The sequence below is a fragment of the Sus scrofa genome, chromosome 8 (assembly GCF_000003025.6).
Source record: "Sus scrofa isolate TJ Tabasco breed Duroc chromosome 8, Sscrofa11.1, whole genome shotgun sequence".
NCBI classification, from domain to species: Eukaryota; Metazoa; Chordata; class Mammalia; order Artiodactyla; family Suidae; genus Sus; species Sus scrofa.
The window spans coordinates 71,611,666-71,631,648 of NC_010450.4; the positions used below are offsets into that span (position 1 = coordinate 71,611,666).

Genomic DNA, 19,983 nt, shown 5'->3' on the forward strand with positions numbered 1-19,983 from the left:
CTTCAAACCAACCCTTGCCTTGGTTTAGGTGCATTCCTCTTGTGGTTTAAAACTTTTTTTTTTTTTCATGAGTCTTAAGGTACTTTATTCCGCAGCCTCAAATAAGTTAGTGTTTCTTATGTAATTACACAGATAAAAACATATACACTGTAAAAGATGGAGAAAGCAAAGTAGATAGAAAAAAGCCTCAAACATGATCCCAACGCTAAAGCAAACCCCTTTAATATTTGGTAGCTTTCCTCTTGGGCTTTTATTATTTCTGATTTTCTCACATGGGTAACTGGATTATACTATAAATATTTTTGTATTTCGTTCTTCTCATTTATAATAAACATTTCCTATTGTGAACATTTTAGTGACTGCGTGATATTCCATCACGTGGATAAATCAATTAACCATCTCCATGTTGAGACTGGATTGACAAAACAACAAAAGCAGAATCTGCAGGAGGAAGTAAAATCATCATATAGGGAGTACCCTACAAAAATATATGCTGTTTAAATAGTATGAAATTGGCTGTGCTCTCTGTTCCTGCTTGCATGTCAAAGATTCTGTAATAGAAAGGAAAAGGTCATTTTCTTATTTAAAAAAAGCTCCATGTCAGTGCCTTACCTTCCTATTCATATGCAAGATCTTTTTAAAATCTCATAACATACATTCTAAAGATATATAAGCAATAGTTAATTTGTAGTTTTACTTCTATACAATGAAAGGATGTCACCTGGTAGAACTGTATTGTCACTTGGTAGAACAGTTTAAAAATGTGTTTACCTAAAATAGTCTGAAGAACAGAATATCCCGACTGGTTAAATATTCTGGTGAGCTACTGAGCTGCCATGTAACCTTGTACATAGATGATAATTTTTTTTCATTTTTCAGTTTCTTTTTTTTTTTTTTTTTCTTTTTTCTTTTTTTTTTTTTTTGATTCTTAGGGCCACACTTGCAGCATATGGAGGTTCCCAGGCTAGGAGTCAAATCCGAGCTACAGCTGCTGGCCTACACCACAGCTCACGGCAATGCCAGATTCTTAACCCACTGAGCAAGGCCAGGGATCAAACCTGCAACCTCATGGTTCCTAATCAGATTCGTTAACCACTGTGCCACGACAGGAATTCCTAGTGCAACTTTCAAACTCTTTTCTTTTGTGATTCAGGAATTTCTCTGCTACTGCTGCCTTGTTCATCAGAAGTATTCGGGTGTTGGCAAACAGGCCTTTCACCCTTCTGCCAGCTCAGCTGTCCCTTCCCAGGACGGCCCTAGCCCTGTGCTGTGCCTTGTGTAGTCATTTTGTGAGTCTATTTCCTTTCCTGGATTAGGCGTTTCTCTATCGCGTGGACATTGTATTTGCAACCAACATGGCTTCTAGCAGAGCGCTTTGTACACAGCCAACATTCAATATACATCTTTATATTTCAAACTAGTTCCCCCTAAATGGGTAAGGGCTAAAACAAATATTTGTAGCAACTGCAATTGTTGTTTCAAGCAAATTAAGCAAAAAATAAAATAAAAACAGGTATCTAATCTTTAATAAGAAATTTACTGAATGCTTACTTTCTGGCAAATACCACGCTAAGTGCTTATAAACATTAGTTCTCAAAATTCTCAAAATAATCAAGGAGGTAGGTGGTATGTTCTTTATAGAGAGAAGACTGACAGATGGGGGTTATAGCAGGTATCCAAATATTTGTTGAGTACCGATGTACTGGGCACTGAACTAGCCCTGGAGATGCAGCACAGAACAAACTCTGCCTTTAGTGGAGCTTACTGTCTATGTCTAGTGGAACTTGCTAAGATGAAATATACATCAGCATTCTAGATTTAGGCATTACTTGATATATATTATGAGCTTGGATAATGTGAAGTTCATCCCTGAAATGAACCATTCTCAATGCTGACAAAAATCTGAGATTAAAAAGCTGAAGCTCACACCCTAGTGACTTCTTCAAGGTTAAAGTCAACCTGAAGGTTACTCTACCTTTGCTGGTAACATCCAACATTACGAGGATCTGACCTCCAGATTTAGAATAAACAAAATATTCTCAAGAGGGCTTATAACATAAAAAAAAGGAATCAGATAGGAAGATGATACTATGGGATGAAAGAAGTAAAAGACTATAGCTTTTTAAGCCAGAAACCTAGCTTCCATATAAACCTCAGTTAAGAGCAATAGAAGAACGACCATCAGAACACAGAATGGACTCTGGCCTCTGGGCACTAAGTGGGCTGGGCAAGTTTAGGGGAAGGACAGAAGTTCCAGGCACTAACACAGTTCACACGGCAAAGCTGTAGACTCTAGCTGCTAGGTCATTCTGAATTTTATTCACCTCTCCCTGGAGCTAGACACATCTGGAGATGCATCATTCAAACAGGCAAAAGAAAAGGGAGCAGTTTCAGTTCTAAAACATTCAAATTTGCATCAGACACTTCCTGAGAAACACTGACGTTGCTGGGGGTTGACTGAGGGCTCCTCTCACTAGGCCAGTGCAATTTAATCATTAAGCCTCAAGGTCTTCACAACGAATCCCCAGGGGTACGGGGCATCTTAGAGAAAGGTACAAAGTTTCATTCAAATAAAACTGAAGTTGAACTCAGAGAGTGAACAGAAGATGCTGGAAGAGGAACAAGAAAAGTGGTTTTAGAAGTTGCTGAGTAAGCGGAAAACTGTCTTTGACTCTAGTTTGAAGCAATTTTTTCCCAACTAACAAGTAGTATCTAAGAAATCAGGGACAAAGGGTACCGAATTATTTCCAAATACAACTTGCAAACTGACGGACCATGGTTCTCATGGCCCTGAATCCACTCAAGCATGCCTAGGAAAGGGATACAACACACCCCACTCAAGCACACAGAGCACCTATTTAACACCAGAAAACATTTACTGAGACAGGGCAAACAGTGGGCTGAAAATATTACAGGGTGAAGGAAGGCTGAGGACACCAATCTGATCTCTTTTTCCTCTCTGGCAGAGTGGGCAGCCCAAATGATGAACTAAAGCCATTCCAAGATTACTTAAGGCAATTTAAAAGCAAGGTCTTAATCAAAAAGCCTGTACTTGGCAAAAAAAAAAAAAAAAAAAAAATTACATACTTAAAGCAATTTAAAAGCAAAGTTGGGAGTTCCCGTCGTGGCTCGGTGGTCAATGAACCTGACTAGTATCCATGAGGACTTGGGTTCGCTCTCTGGCCTCACTCAGTGGGTTAAGGATCTGGCATTGCCGTGAGCTGTGCTGTAGGTCACAGATGCAGCTTGGATCCCTTGTTTCTGTGGCTGAGGTACAGGCTTGCAGCTACAGCTCTAATTCGACCCCTAGCCTGGGAATCTCCACATGTCATGGGTGTGGCCCTAAAAAAAAAAAAAAAAAAAAAAAAAAGACCAAAGAAAAAAAGCAAGGTCTTAACCAAAAAGCTGGTACTTGGCCTTAAAAAAAATTTACATCTTTTGGATGAATGGACCAAAAAAGCTAAACTGTCTACTCAAAATCTGTACAGCAGGGACCTGTTTTCATCATATAAGCCTATTTACAAGTAAGATCCTCTTACTTTTGTAACAGTGTCCTGTTTTAAGAGAATATATAACTCCCATGCCCTGCAGAGTTAGTGCATAAGGCCTTGGTGACCCCACAGATTCATGGACCTATCTCTACTAGAGAACCATGTATGCTGCAGTGTAAACACACATATACACACCTGTCCCTCGCCCCATCCCGAAAACAGGCTGTAAATGCCTTGACTGAGGACTTATGGCTCCTCTATTTTTATATCTTCAATGACAATTAAAAGGCACTCTCTATATATGTGTATATATATAATGAACACTGTATATGTATTTATTTATAACCATTTTCATTTAGTGCAATATATATATCGCATGAACACTAAATGAAAATGATTTTACAACACTGCTGCTGTTAACATTTCAAACACTCTCACCACTACCCATCTCTAAAATACCACCACCAAAAGCTACCAAGTTTACTGTGGTTTTCACAATATGGTGCTTCTAGACTTTTTACAGTAAACAAACATTCTTAATTTATTAATTTTCAGAGTCATGACACAAGTTTAGCATTCTTCTTGGAATGGAAAACTTGCTTGGAAGTTACTTCATTCTTTTTCTCTTTTTCAAAAGTGCATCTCGTAGTGCCAGCTGGAAGATAAAAGAAAAAGATATGTAAACACGATCTAGAGAAAAAGACCATAGGACCAATGTCCAAAGTGAACCTATGAACATTCTTACCAAGTTTTAGAGTTCCCAAAAGAAAATATACAGAGTATCAAATAAAAGATTATGGCTGCTTCCATGTCTTCGCTACTGTAAACAGTGCTGCAATGAACACTGGGGAATGGATAAAGATGTGGTACATATATACAATGAATATTGCTCAGCCATAAAAAAGAACGAAATAATGCCTCTTGCAGCAACATGGGTAGGCCTAGAGGTTATCATACTAAGTGAAGTTAGTCAGACAGTGAAAGACAAATATCACATGATACCACCTATATCTGGAATCTAAAAAAAGGATACAAAGGAACTTCCTTGCAGAACAGAAACAGACCCACAGACTTTGAAAACAAATTTATGGTTACCAAAGGCGACGGGTCGGGGGAGGTCCTCCTCTCTTATCACGTACTTTGCTTTCCTTTTCTAGTCTCATCTCTTTGTGGTGACATTCTACAGCTGCACCATCTGATACATTAGCTACTGCTACATGTGGCTGTTGGGCCCTGAAATGTGACTAGTCCAAATTAGGATGTGCCACCATGTATAACACACTGGATCTCAACTAACTCAAAAACAAGAATGTAAAATTATCTCATGTAGGACTTTTTATATTGATAATATGCTGAAACGATACTATTTTGAGTATACTGAGTTAAATAAAATATTTTACTAACATCAATTTCACCTCTTTCTGCTTTTTTATTTTAATATTACATATGTGGTTTGCATTGTATTTCTATTGGATGGTGTTGGCCTAGAGTGAAGGAGAAAACGGAAAAACTTAGAGGCTTGGAGTCAAGTTTTATAACGAAGAGACCTGAAAGAAAATATAGGGCAAGGCAACAAACACTGAAATTCTAATAAATGGCAAGAAAATTGGAGGAGAAAGTATTCTTGAACCAACGAGTGCATATATCCAATGAGCTTTTAACCTCATCTTAAAAAATTCTCTAATCTTTGAGAGAAATATTTTATACCTCACAAGGTGCTGACGGGAACAAAGCAAGGCTTCTCTGTTGTGCCAAAAGAAAAAATGCTGTTAAAACACAGAGGAAGTAGGGCTGGGGGAACACCCCTACCTAAAATGCAGCAAGTCCACAAAAAACTCACAACGAAGCAAGGCCTGTCAACAGGATGGTTACTATTTCCTCAAAACTAAACTCTCACAAAGGGCAGGAGAAGGACAAACTGATGGATTGAATCGCTTCAACTATGAATTTAAACTGAATTGGCAAAATTCAGACTATTTAAAATCTTAAATAGCACCTTTCCTTTCCCCTCCACTTTCCACTTTTATTCAAAACACTGTACTTTATTACTTTACATAATGTTGCTGAACGGTTTAGAACTAGAAAGGTCACACAGCAAGGTATGCTTTAAGAGCTACCTTAATTCAGTTCATACTGACTCGGTTCCCACACAGACCTCGGAGCACTGCCCTGGAGAGCTGGCTGTTACACTCAGGCCTGGCAGGCTCGTCCTTGGCTAGCAGTTTAGGAATGCTGGTTCAGAATGTGACACTACTTCACCTTTGACCTGAATTCCTAGAGATTCCTCCGAATACATTTAGTTATATACTCTGGTACACTTCCAGTAGAGCAAGATACAAAAACATAAATTTGTTTTACTACAATGAATTATGAAATAAGTAAGCCAAGACAGCAGCACAGGACTACCCATCAAAGACTGAAAATGGATAAAATGAAATCCTAAAGACCTGTAAACAGAAAGGCTTTGTATAAGTGTACACAGAGGACGGATCACGCCAGCAAGAGAACTGTTTTGTTTGTACCCCTTTCCTAAAACTGCTTCTGAAATATTACCACACACATACTTATTGCTCTTTGGAAAAAAGGGCCAGGCACTCAAAAATTATTATTCAGTTAATTTTTGGAATTCTCGTTGTGGCTCAGCAGTAATGAACCCGACTAGCATTCATGAGGATGCAGGTTCAATCCCTAGCCTCGCTCAGTGGGTTAAGGATCCGGCGTTGCCATGAGCTGTGGTGTAGGCCACAGACACGACTCAGATCCCACATTGCTGTGGCTGTGGTGTAGGCCAGTGGGCTGCAGCTGTGATTTGACCCCTAACCTGGGAACCTCCATATGCTGTGGGTGTGGCCCTAAAAAGACTATATATGTATATATATATATATAATTTTTACGTTTCACAGATGCAAGAGAATTTTGGCAGAATGGGCCTTAGTGATTATCCAGCTTGCACTCCTTTATTTATAGAGGAGGAAAAGGGACTGCCTTTGGTCATACAGCTGAATCTCACGAAGTCAGGTCAAGGATTTACACACACTGACCACTTTCCACCTCACCATGCTCCCCACAATCCCCTCATCAATCCTAAGTACAAGGGTCTCAGAAGACACAGCTCCACTGACATGTGGAGAAGTCGTAGATGATGATATCACTCAACCTAGTCAAGCTTCAAGTTGAACTCACCTGCTTTTCTCGGAAGGAACGCTTATTTTTGGACCGGACGTTATGACTATACCGCATCATCATAAAGTTCTTCTGCTTTTTCTTCTCTTTATTTGTGGAACTGGAAAATGGATTCATCTTGGTCTTCTTCCTCACAAATTCTTTCCGGTCTGTCTTTCCGGCCTATCAGCACACACACACACACAGATACCACGGCAAGAATTATCTCATCGACATATACATTTCCCCTGTGCCAGCTCTACTGATGCCAAGGACACCAAGGTGAAGGGAACACAGGCCCAGCTCCCCGGCGACTCAGGTCAATCAGGGGAGAAGGGACCATGATGAATTGTGATGAGGAAAGGGGAGCTCCATGGGAGACAAGGTTTTCATTCTGCCTGGTGAGCACAGGGGGGCCTCTGAGAAAGAGACCCATGAGCTGTTTTTCACAGAAGGAAGGCCTTCCTGGTGGGAAACGAGAGAAGGGCAGAGCACTTCAGGAAGGAGGGATGGTACATGCAAAGGCATGGTGGAGAGAGGACGTGGGAACAAGCCCCAGTACAGATGGAACCCAGAGCGTGATGTGGAGCCCATCTGGAATCCTGCTGAAACAAGGTGGAGAAAATGAAGCTGGAGATGTAGGCAGGGGGCATCCCAGCCGGCCACAGCACCTGCCCGAGGCAGGCTCCACCCGACTTGCTTTTCATCAACGGCTGTAAACACTCCCTTGCTTTTCTAATAGCCTGGATTGTTGTACTGAGCCTCCCTGAGACCGTGCACATAGAACGGTGCCTTTCTATGCTCTAGAACTTGCCATGGATGGTGGGTTACATGCCTACCAAGCGGTTAAAATGCATCTAATGGAACAGCTCATATCTGCGCATTGTATTCTATGTTAACTCTTCCTTGATTTAAAACATTAAATTACTGCAGTTCTGTGGCTATACGGGTCCTGGGTGGTATTTTACTTCATGTGCTTTCCATTTAAAGAGCTAGGGAACGACATGCCTCACTCACCATTGCAGTTGCTAGTCTTGTCTCCTTGTCAGACTTTGGCTTTTTATGAAGGCGTTCAATGTCCCGAAGCGAAAGTAACTCACCCCTGGGGTGAAGAAAAGAACATAACATGAAACAAGGGTGGAATTCCTTTTCCCGATACTTTCATAATCACGCGAGCTGACTGCGGACCTGGCGTGCGCGCCGTCCTACCTGGGCTCCTCATCACTGTCTATTTCCACGTACTTCCTCTTCTGGGCTTTCCCGGGGGCCGCGTCGAGTTCTTTCCTCATTTGGGCCATTCGGATTTTCTGGAAGTCTTCCTGACTTAAGACCCGGCTGGTGCTGACGGCTGCAGCTTTGGCTTTCCGCTCCTCCAAAGGCATGCTGTTCAGCTTCTCGGACTTGAAGGCATACAACACAGGCGTCAACAGCTATTAACTCCAGGGAGAGCGTAGCCCCCATCACTTGAAAGGGCAACGTCAGGACTTACAATTTCTTTCTGCTCTTCATCGGAAGAATGGTGCACGTCAACCCACTCACCATCGGAGTCTGCTTCGTCACTGAGGCTGGTACTCTCCCACCCGTCTGTGGGAAAACGAGCGCACCGTGAGCACCCACTTCACGGGGATGCTCACGATACACTGAGATGAATCAGGTAAAAGAAAACTCAGGTAATGAACCTCAAACAGATGCTCACCAAGAACTGTGCAATATTACTGTTAAATAAGCAGCATCAATTTAACTAAGTCAAGGAATGAAGAATAAGCACTGACCAAGTGTCTACCATGAGCCAAAACTTTACAATTGTTCTTCAACCCTCATAACTCAACAAAAGAGGAACAGATTCTCGAGTTAAATAACCTGTCTCAGACTATATTACTAGAAATGCAGCCTATGCTAAAATTAGGGAAATCATGTCTGACTCTAGAGCCCATGTTCTTGCTACCAAACCAATTGTGTCCATCAAAATTGGACTTACAGGAGTTCCTGTCATGGCTCAGAGGTAATGAACCCGACCAGTATCCATGAGGACCCAGGTTTGATGCCTGGCTTCACTCAGTGGATTAGGGATCTGGTACTGCCATAAGCTACAGTGCAGGTCACAGACGAGGCTCAGATTCCAAGTTGTTATGGCTGTGGTGTAGGCTGGCAGCTGCAGCTCCAGTTCAATCCCTAGCCTGGGAACTTCCATATGCTGCCAATGAGGCCTGAAAAAGACAAAAAACCAACCAAACAAACAAAACTGGACTTACACACTTACTGACGACACGGCAAGTTATCTAACTAGTCTAAGCATATCTACACGTTTGAGAAATTAGAAACATGTCATTTAGGAGTTCCATAGTGGCTCAGCAGGTTAAAGATCCAATGCTGTCACTGCTGTGGCGTGGGTTAGATCCCTGGCCCAGAACTTCAGCGTGCCATGGGCGTGGCCAAAAAAGAAACAAGTCATTCAGAGAACTTAGGTAGAAAATTTTAGGTGTGCAAGATCCTCAATAAAGAGGTATCAGAGTTCCCAATGGAGTCACCACAGTAAACTTTCAAAATCAAGGATACCTGCCGTCTGTGGGTGGATGCCCATGTTCTGTAAGACAGCATCCTGGCTTGTAGGTATGGCACACACAACACAGCCACTCATGGTAAGGCCTAACCCTATCTCTAGTCTCAGAGCTTGCTATGCATCACCTTGCAGACTATATTCTAATAACCTCCTAAATCCTCCAGGACTTTGCTCACAGTCTGCTTGGGCAGTCTCCACTATGCTACCATCGCTCGCTCATTATAAAAAATATGGCTCATTGGAGTTCCCGTCGTGGCGCAGTGGTTAACGAATCTGACTAGGAACCATGAGGTCGCGGGTTCGGTCCCTGCCCTTGCTCAGTGGGTTAACGATCCAGCGTTGCCGTGAGCTGCGGTGTAGGTTGCAGACACGGCTCGGATCCCGCGTTGCTGTGGCTCTGGCGTAGGCCGGTGGCTACAGCTCCGATTCGACCCCTAACCTGGGAACCTCCATATGCCGCGGGAGCGGCCCAAGAAATAGCAACAATAACAACAACAACAAAAAAGACAAAAAGACCAAAAAAAAAAAAAAAAAAATATGGCTCATGGGTCACTATTTCCTTTAAGGGTTTGTTGAACCTCTGAGGTAGACCTGACCTCTCTCTAGCCCTTATCTTCTCCTCCAATCACAAGCCTTGTTAATGCTTTATTAGCTGCTTATGAAAGACCCTCAAGAGCAGGAGCCACATCATTCATCTTGGCTTTGACAGTGGTTGGCTCTTAGCTAATTTTTATGAAAGCGTTGTTGAAATAAAGAAGGAAGAGGAAGAAGAGAGGACCCTGGCAACCAACGAAATCAATGCTAAGCCTGAAATCAGATTAGAGTTCCTCAGCATTCTTCAACAAGTTCAGCGAGCATTCTGCTTTTGGAGGATTGCTAAGGGCTAATCTGCCTCATTTTTTCTAGGCACCAAACAAAAACCCATTATCTTTCCCAAATGTCAAACAGTATGCCCTTGATAAGGGGCAGCCACTCTGAAGGACATGAAAAGACATTTCCTACATTAGGGTGAAAGGTCCTTCAGAGCAGGAACCATGTTCACTTGACCGCCAATGCTTGTGACAGTGCAGGCCGCAGAGTTATTACTCAGTAAGTACCTGCTGAATGGATGTCCAAACAGTATGAAATTTCAAGACCAAAACAAATAGAGGACTGATTCTGCCCAGATAATGGTGAAACAAAAACAAACCTCCATCCTCTTCAGCATTTTCTTCTTTTTCAACTTCCAGGATTTCTGCTCCTGGAATGTAATCTTTAGCATCTAGTTCTCCATATTCTTGCACTCTTGCTTCTAAGGACGCCTCTGTAGGCTTACCCTAAAGGAAAGAATCTAGTTTTCAATCAGGTTCTTAGATTGCAAAACACTCTTCATGAAAAGGATTCTCTAGGATTTTGAATTCAGAGGGAGAGTCACAAAAAGTGGAAGCAATCGAATGACAAAGACAGCTCACTTATGTCTTGGGTCAAGGTAAATCCTCCAGCCAGAACTTTGCCTAGAAAGAAAACTTTGTTTTCCTGCTTTCTTCTGACTCAAATCAGGAAACTTGGAGTTTTAAGCCTTGAGATCACATCATCTTCTCTTACATACATGCACTTCCCTTCCTGCCCAACTCAAAAGAGGCAGTGTCCAGTGAGGGAATAGCCTGTTCAGCACTGGCATCAGCTACTGACTTGAACCAGTTTAACACTCAGCCAGCATCAAAAGGCATGTACCGACTACAAAATATTTAAGCAATAGTATTCAACCAATTTTATTCTGAGCTTAAAGAATAAAACTTGGGAAGTTTCCATCGTGGCTCAGCGGAAACAAATCTGACTAGTATCCAAGAGGATGGAGGTTCGACCCCTGGCCTTGCTCAGTGGGTTAAGGATCCGGCATTGCCGTGAGCTGTGGTATAGGTCGTAGACGCGGCTCAGATCCCAAGTTGCTGTGGCTATGGTGTAGGCTGGCAGTGGTAGATCCGATTCGACCCCTAGCCTAGGAACTTCCATATACCTTGTGTGCAGCCCTGAGAAAGCAAACAAAAACAAACCAAAAAACTACATGTATCACCAATACTCCTAATGGAAGCATGAGAAACACTATTAAATTCTAGGAAATTAGTCTCACTTTTTGAGACCAAACCCTTGATCAACAGATGCATGCTTCACCTACCCGGAATTTCTTTTGCAACATCTGAGGATTCAGTGTTCGGAAGAGCTGAATCAAAGTTCTAGCAGACATCATCACATCTGGAAAACAATACCTATAATCAGAAACTTCAGAGCAGGGTCTCTTGAGGTAAAAATGAGTTACTCTATCCTTTTTGATCTATCCGAGAATAACACACTACTTACTCTTATCTTTGTGTGTTTTATACTGAGCCAGGTCTTGGAGAAGTTCTTCAGTCATAGCTAGAGGACATCGAGCTGTTATCTCTTTTATAGCATTGATTCTAGAAAAGGAAAAAATGAATTTAAAAAAATCAAAAAATACAAAGAAAATCAAAGCAGGGAGTTCCCTCATGGCTCAGCAGGTTAAGGTTCTGGCATTGGCACTGCTGTGGCTCTAGTTTCAGCTGTGGCACAGGTTCAATCTCTGGCCCAGGAACTTCTGCAGGTTGAAGGCATGGCACCCCCCCCCCAAAAACCAAAATTCAGTTTCATCACGGTTTCACGTGGTTCCACCTAAGATGTTCTTTCCTTTTCCTTTTTCTTTACAGGGCTGCACCTACGGCATATGAAGTTCCCAGGCTAGGGGCTGAATCAGACCTGCAGCTGCCGCCCTGCACCACAGTCATAGCCACAGCAACGCCAAATCCCAGGCGCATCCATGACAAGATTTTCTAAATCAAAAGGAATCTAAGTTGGGTTTCATATGGCTTAGGTCTCTAAAACTGCAGCATGGCAGAGTGTGAGGGTGAGCAGCCTCAAAGAGTTTTGATTCCAGACAGTTAACTGGCCTTTCCTTTACTAGTGGAATAAGGAACAGTGTCAGTGCGGCAAAGTAAAGCATACATTAGAGATACTGCAGGTTTGGTTCCAGACCACTGCAATAAAGTGAGTAACACAAATATTCTGGTTTCCTAGTGCATATAGAAGTTATGTTCAAACTATACTGTAGTCTATTAATTGTGTAATAAATAGCATTACGTCTTAAAGAATGTATTACCTTAATTAAAAATACTTCATTGCTAAAAAATGCTAACCTTCAACTGAACCTTCGGCAAAGTATAACTTTTTGCTGGCAGAGAGTCTGAAATACTATGAGAATTATCAAATTGTGACACAGACATGAAGTGAGCAAATGCTGTTAGAAAAATGATGCTGACAGACTTCCTCCACACAAGGTTGTAATCACCACAATTTGTAAAAAAACAGAGTATGTGCAAAGAGCAATACAGAGAAGAGCAACAAAAGGAGGTATGTCTAGGAGTTTCCTGGTGGCCTAGAGGTTAAGGATTTGGCATTTCACTGCTGTGGTTCAGGTTCAATCCCTGGCCTGGGAACTTCTGAATGTCTTGGCACAGCTCCCACCCCTAAAAGAAGGTATGCCTATAAACAATAGGCAGCATTTATTTGCCAACTCCAGGAAGATGGTACTGGTTAAACAAGGAAAAGTTGCAAGTCTTCAGGGCTGTTATCCTAGCAATATTTTCCAAGGGAGATAAAAAATAGCTGTTCATACTGCCTAGTTGTCAGGGCAGATCAGACAATCCCTAAACCAGTGCTCACACTCATAAGTATTTCTGAATTAATCACAAGAGCCGCCCAACTGTCTTGGGATTAAAAAGTGATTCAATAACAAATCATTTGTTCCAGGGAAGAGAGGAATTCAGGATAGGAGACAGGAGAAAAACATTGAGATTGTTATACATTCATTCATTTGAAAGAACAAAGCCAGTAAAAAAACCAAAATGTTGATTAGGAGGACAAGTATCTTTGACCAGTAAATTAAAAAGACCAAGCCTCCTGAGAAGACTGAAGTATATTTTAAACTGTTTTCCCAGAGGGCACATTATAGCTGAGATTTTACATCGCACTAATGGAAAGCGAGCCCAGTACTGAAACCCACATCCGCGGCCTCCAGCCACACTCTACATACCCTACGGTCATGACTTCCCCAGAGTTCTTGTCGGTAACAAAGTTGTTGGCCACCGTCATGAGCAAAGACTGGATGATCTGAATGGGAGGGAAAGGAGAGACATGAGTCCTGGATTACATCCACACCTACTCACACACCGGACGACAAGGGACAATAGATTATTTGTTCCACCCTCGGTTTGGGAGTCAGAAGGATCAGGACTGAGGAAGGCAGAAAGAGAACGACTCCACTCTGGGTGTCAGCTTTCTTCTTGGCTTTGCTCAGATTAAATTTAGTTCTCCTTTAATATTAGTTTTCAATATGGATTTAAAAATTGCTTTGACCCAATGTAATCCAACAGGGTTTTAATCAAAGAAAGGATTCGCCAACTTTGAAAAATAATCACCACAGATGCACTGATGTTCCTGCCTTCCCCGCTATAAAATTCTGCAATTAAACAAAACCAGAATTTTCAACGATTTGTCCAAAGCAAACTTTACTTTCTCTTTTTTCTATGTTTTGGCCGCTCTTCGGCATATGGAGTTCCTGGGCCAGGGATCAGATCCAAGCTGCAGTTGCGACCTATGCCGCAGCTGCGGCAATACCAGGTCTTTAACCCACCTGCTGGGCTGGGGGTCAAACTCGTGTCTCAGCACTGCAGAGATGCTGCTGATCACCTTATGCCATAGCAAGAACTCCAAATTTTACTTTTTGTGATAAAATTTTTTTGTTTCTCTAACTAAACTTTTACATGTTATCTCCTTAAGAGGTAGTGCCTCTTCCACTCAATTTGTAAAAGGCGGGGAGGACAGTAATCCCTTGTGGGAAAAGCCACCATAATATACTTAATAGTGGCTCTGCTATGCAGGTACGGAGATCCAGAGAGAAGTAAGGTTAAGAGCTCTCACCTCTGGAGGTACTAAGTGATGAGATGCTTGTGCAGCAAACAGAAGGATCTTTGTTACTTCTAAAAATGTAAGAGATCAGAAGGGTCACAGTCCGTTTATTGCTCAGCCTCTCAGAACCACAGCAAACACGGCAAGCACAAGCCGACCCCAGTGCTATTGCTGCTCGCCCCCCCAAACACCCAGCCCTCAGACGTCGGCATGAGTTACTGCCTCCATTCCTTCGGGTCCTTGCTCAACTGTTGCCTTAATCAAATTATCTTTCCAACGACATAATCTAAATAGAACCCATCTCGGAACTCTCTATTGCCCTTACCTGCTTCTTTCTTCCTCAAAAAACTTATCTTCACCCGGCTATAGTGTGGACCCCTCTCTAGAATGTAAGCTCTATGCAGGTAAGGACGTCACTTTATGGTCACCCATGTCTAAGGCAGTACTCAGCTAGGAATCATGAAATAAATGAATAAACACAAACATACCTATATAAACACACTCTCCCTCCAAAGGGGTAGTATATATAAAGAATAAGGCCTCTGGCAAATGAAAAAAGTGAAGAAAAGCCTAACTTGCCGTTTATTGGCTGAGTGACTTTGGCCTTTTATTTTCTCTCCGCACCTCACAAGACTGAAGTGAGGATTAAATGAGATGATGTATATAGAGCACTTAGCACGGTGCTTGGCTCATGTCAGATGTTCAATAAATGTTCTTCCTACTTTGGTTCAAGTCCAAAGGCAAAAACCACCATCTCTTCTTTCCCACTTTGATGTCATTTTTTTTTTTTTTTTTTGTCTTTTTGCCTTTTCTAGGGCTGCTCCCTCAGCATATGGAGGTTTCCAGGGAAGGGGTCTAATCAGAGCTATTGCTGCTGGCCTACACCACAGCCACAGCAACACTGGATCCGAGCCACGTCTGCAACCTACACCACAGCTCATGGCAACACTGGATCCTTAACCCACTGAGCGAGGCCAGGGTTCGAACCCGCAACTTCATGGTTCCTAGTCAGATTCATTAACCACTGAGCCACAACGGGAACACCTTTTTTTTTTTTTTTTTTTTTATGTTGTTTTTAATTAAGAATAGAAATGAGGGCAATGAGAGCAGTAAGATAAAATCCTGGTATCTGTTTTATTATTCTTATTCTCATTTTATTTTATGTCTTTTTTTTTTTTTGTCTTTTTGCCATTTCTTGGGCTGCTCCCGCGGCATATGGAGGTTCCCGGGCTAGGGGTCGAATCGGAGCTGCAGCTGCCAGCCTACGCCGGAGCCACAGCAACGCAGGATCCGAGCGGCATCTGCGACCTACACCACAGCTCACGGCAACGCCGGAACCCTGACCCACTGAGCAAGGGCAGGGATCGAACCCTCAACCTCATGGTTCCTAGGCGGATTCATTAACCACTGTGCCACGACAGGAACTCCTGGTATCTGTTTTAAAGTTACAGTAAAAGGTCAAAATTATTTTTTAGAATTTTCCACATGAATATTTATGGTATTAAAACACTTGCTGGAGTTCCTGTTGTGGCTCATCAGGTTAAGAACCCGACTAGCATCCACAAGCATGCGGGTTTGAACCCTGGCCTCGCTCAGTGGGTTAAGGATCGGGACTGCCACAAGCTATGGTCACAGATACAGCCTGGATCTGTTGTTGCTGTGGCGCAGGCCTCAGCTGTGACTCTGATTCAACCCCCAGCCCGGGAACTTCCATTTGCTGCAGGTGTGGCCATAAAAAGAAAACAAAAAGCAAACAAACAAAACTTGCTTTGAGAACTCAGTTTTTTGTTTTGGTGTTTTTTTCCCCAAAAAATAATTGTTTCTTAAAGCTGATGAGCAGAATAATTACCTCATGACAGAATCTGGAAAGAAAACATAAAGGTTTCTCTCCTTGGTCTTTGTTCTTTTTTTTGGCTGTGCTGGCAGCATGTAGAATTTCCGGGCCAAGGATCAAACCCATGACACAGCTGTAACCAGAGCCATAGCAGTGACAATGCTGGATTCTTAACTCACTGACCCATGAAGGAACTACTCTCTCTCCTTGTTTTTGAAACAGAACACACTTTACTCCTAACTCTTGCTAATAATTACAGAATAAGACTCTGAATGGTTATTCTAACTCCAAGGCTACCAAAGGAACGTGGCAAGTGGGAAGCTTACCTCTTTGGTGGGGCTGCAGAAATCTCTGCACAAAGGGATAGAAGTTGAAGAGAAAAAGCTGTGGGAAGAAGAGGCACTGGTTTTTAATATTTATATAGCTAAGCTATAGAGTTTCATTTCCCCATAATGCAACTGTATTACTGAGCTCAACTAACTGGGAATCATTTTTTACTTTTTTTTTTCTCAAGCATTCAAGCCCCAGGATGATTCAATGTGATGTCCTAACCAAGGAAAGGAAGGCTACGTTGCTATCCTCATCATGCCAAAGAAGAAGAAAGTGGATGCAGAATAAACCAGGGGGGAAAGGCAATCAAAATATAACGTTCTTATATCTTATAATAACCAATAATGGAAAAGAAGATGAAAAAAGTATATGTTATGAATAACTTTGCTGCACATATGAAACTAACACAACAATGTAAACCAACTATATGCTAAAAAAAAAGTGCAACATTCTTCTACTTTTAAACTGGTAGAGCTGCAGAACCAACTTTTTAATCTCCAAAGATATAGTAATCCAAATCTAAATAGCACCTAGTGTAATTTTATCACCAAAACCCCCACAATTCTGGTTTTATTCCTGGATACCAGTCCAACCACACTGGAGGAGTTACTCTGGGCTCCATATTTTAGACAGAAAACACACACTCTGGAGTCGACCTAAATAAAGGTGACAAGGATCCGGTTACCCAAGCAATTATAATCTTAACTTCAAGAGGAGAAACTATGGAGACAGCCTAGTCTTTTTCAAAGTTCATCCTGTGAGAACAAATTTTTTTTTAATCCTATTTTGGCCACAGAGCAAAACCAGGGCCAGATAATTAAAAGAGAAGACAAGGGTTCACTATAAAGACAGATGCTCAACTGTAGTCACGTGTGAAACTCCAGTGTCATTTCCATCAAACTATGCTTCAATTGTGAATCACTTTTGCTTTTCTATTGAGCTCAAATTCAGGTGTGACTTGAGATTACTGCACACATGTAACAAGAACTGACCTGGCAATCTTGCTTTAGAAATGCAGCCCATGGAGAAAAAGCAATTTATTCAGCAACATCTAAGGCGCTCTTGCAATCTAATTTAATATAAAATGGATAACCAAAGAATTTAGCTGTGCAAAACTGACAATCTCCTACTAGAGTGGGCTGGAAGTCAGGAAAGCTGTGAAGGGGCAAAATGCAAAATGCAGTAGTAGCTGATAAAAATATATAGGCTATCTTGGCTGAGAAAAATACACACATGAAACTAAGTTAAATAGAGTAGAACATCCTGTCCATAAACTGAATATATCTATAATTTAACTTCCATACTTAGTGATAAGAAAGCAGAGTGATAAAAGCAGCTCTTTTCAGAGCGACAAGATTTTCTTCTTTCATAAACTGTATGGGTTTAAAGGGTTTGGGAGGATAAAATTAAGCACTGCTCTATCCCAGTGGCTTTCTTCTTACCAAGGATAATTCTACTTGTAAGTTTACCAAGATAAACATAATGTAATTCCAACCTCGTGAATTCCCACCAATCTGGAGATGAGGTTCATGAGCATCATCTTCACCTCAAACCTCTCCTTAGAACTCTCTAGCTGCTTCAGTAGCTTTTCTGCAAAATCTGGGAAGGAGAATATCAGAAAAATATATGGGCCCATGGTCTGTACAGTATTATCCAAAGGTAGAGTGATCACTGACTCAGAAATAGCTGTGCCTGAAATCACCCTGCTGAACCAGGGTGGTAAAAACAGCAGCATGACAGCAGGTGACAAGCCTTACACACAGCTGAATACGCCTTCAATGGTGCTCAAAGGTAGGCCTGAAGAATTCCCAAGGTTTTTAGCATCAACATCTTGATAACTGTTTGACAGATGCTCCGCTAACATTCCTTAGGGCCTTGCTTCTCAAAACGTGGTCTGCAGATCACCAGCAGCTGCCCGCCCAATAACATATTAGAAATACTAAACTGCAGGCCCCACCCCAGACCTACGGAATCAGAATCTGTACTTTAACAGGATCCAAAGGTAATTTGTATGTGCCTTAAACTTTGACAAACACTGACTTAGAGGAGTCAGCAAATTAGAATACCGAGAACATTCAAATTAATATAATCTAACTTAATATAGCCAGTGCCCAGCCATACCCCACACTAAACTAAGCGGTCGCAGGGATAATAGGACCCAAGTACCAGCAGAGTTTTATAAATTTCCTAAGTGATTTCAATGTGCTTCTCAAACTCAAGTTTGAGAAGTGGTGTTCTAGAACAAGGTTTCCCAAACTTTTGGTTTCCACAAACCAGTTCATTTGGTCAAGTATGATGTCCTACCATTATAGTATAATTAAAGACATGAACTGCAAAGAGAGTGGTTCCTCCTTTGTTTTTTTTTTTTTTTTTAGTTTTGCTGTGGAGTGAAAATCACTGCTTTAACACGTAAGTCTCTAGGCTGCAACTAACTAGTAACAACTAAGCATTTACTGATTGTTTATTAAGTGCAGGGGATTTTATATTCCCTGGTAGTCTTGAAGGTAGCAAGCTAAATAGGCAGATAAAGCCAACAAGGAACTTGGAAGGTCATAATTACAGTACCTTGGGGATCATGAATCAAATGAATCGCTGAAAAGTTGAACACTTCTGGTTTTTTCTTCTTCTTTTGTTTCTGAAAGAAAGTGAGAGGAAAACATTAATATTCTGGATTACAGTGATGAAGCCCATGGAATTAACTGCAAAAGGCTGTTATCAAGGCTGCCATACTATCTAAAAAGAAAAAAAAATTTTGTTTCAAAAAACTTTCTTTCAACAGAACTAAAGGTGTTTTTTGTCTCTAAGATTAAATCTTGGGAAAGTTTCAGCTATTATCACCTGTGAGACCTAAAGAGAAATACAAACATTACGAAATACACCAGGGCTGGAGTTCCCACTGTGGTGCAACAGGACAGGCAGCATCTCTGCAGCACAAGGATGCAGGTTTAATCCCCAGTCCGGCACAGTGGATTAAAGGATCCAGCATTGCCGTTGCCGATCTGATCCCTGGCCCAGGAACTCCACATGCCTAGGGGCAGCCAAAAACGAAAAAAAGAAAGAAAGGAACCCCCCCACACCAAAACACAAAAGGCCAAATTACCTTCAAATAATCATTGCAAAATATAAAAAATGTACTTCATTTGTATACTCTTCTGAGAAGATATTCTGATCAAAACAAGTTAAAAATTCATCAATTAATTTATTCAAGTCACAGTTTTGGTAGAGCTGAGAACATTTATTCACCAAGAAAATTAGTGCTTAGAATACTACTCAGCCATAAAAAAGAACAAAATAATGCCATTTGCAGCAATATGGATGCTACTAGAGATTCTCATACTAAGTGAAGTCAGAAAGAAAATGCTATATGATATTGCTTATATGTGGAATCTAGAACATGGCACAAATGAACTTATCTACAAAACATTAATAGACAGACATAGAGAACAGACTTGTGGTTGCCAAGAGGGAGAGGAGGAAGTGGGATGGACTGGGAGTTTGGCATTGGTGGATGCAAACTATTACATTTGGAATGGGTGAGCAATGGGGTCCTACTGTACAGCATAGGGAACTATATCCAGTCTCCTGGAATAGAACATGATGGAAGACACTATGAGAAAAAAGAATGTATCTTTTGGGTCACTACGCTG

General features: G+C 41.6%; 1 protein-coding gene across 2 annotated transcripts in view; it reads right to left on the reverse strand.

The window, feature by feature from the left end:
* The window catches only part of SDAD1 (SDA1 domain containing 1), a 34,262-nt gene continuing 15,204 nt past the window's right edge, over positions 926-19,983 (reverse strand). Inside the window, exons 10-22 of one of the 2 annotated variants that reach the window (XM_003129088.4) lie at positions 18,902-18,971; positions 17,832-17,935; positions 16,333-16,390; positions 14,185-14,243; positions 13,298-13,374; positions 11,551-11,648; positions 11,369-11,445; positions 10,403-10,529; positions 8,143-8,237; positions 7,863-8,053; positions 7,671-7,755; positions 6,675-6,836; positions 926-4,146 (exon numbers count right to left, since the gene is read on the reverse strand). In XM_003129088.4, the coding sequence (XP_003129136.1) occupies positions 4,099-4,146; positions 6,675-6,836; positions 7,671-7,755; positions 7,863-8,053; positions 8,143-8,237; positions 10,403-10,529; positions 11,369-11,445; positions 11,551-11,648; positions 13,298-13,374; positions 14,185-14,243; positions 16,333-16,390; positions 17,832-17,935; positions 18,902-18,971 (1,251 nt within the window). In that variant the 3' untranslated portion in view covers positions 926-4,098. The remainder of the gene's footprint in view (positions 4,147-6,674; positions 6,837-7,670; positions 7,756-7,862; positions 8,054-8,142; positions 8,238-10,402; positions 10,530-11,368; positions 11,446-11,550; positions 11,649-13,297; positions 13,375-14,184; positions 14,244-16,332; positions 16,391-17,831; positions 17,936-18,901; positions 18,972-19,983) is intronic. The other variant, XM_005666768.3, reaches the window with a different exon arrangement.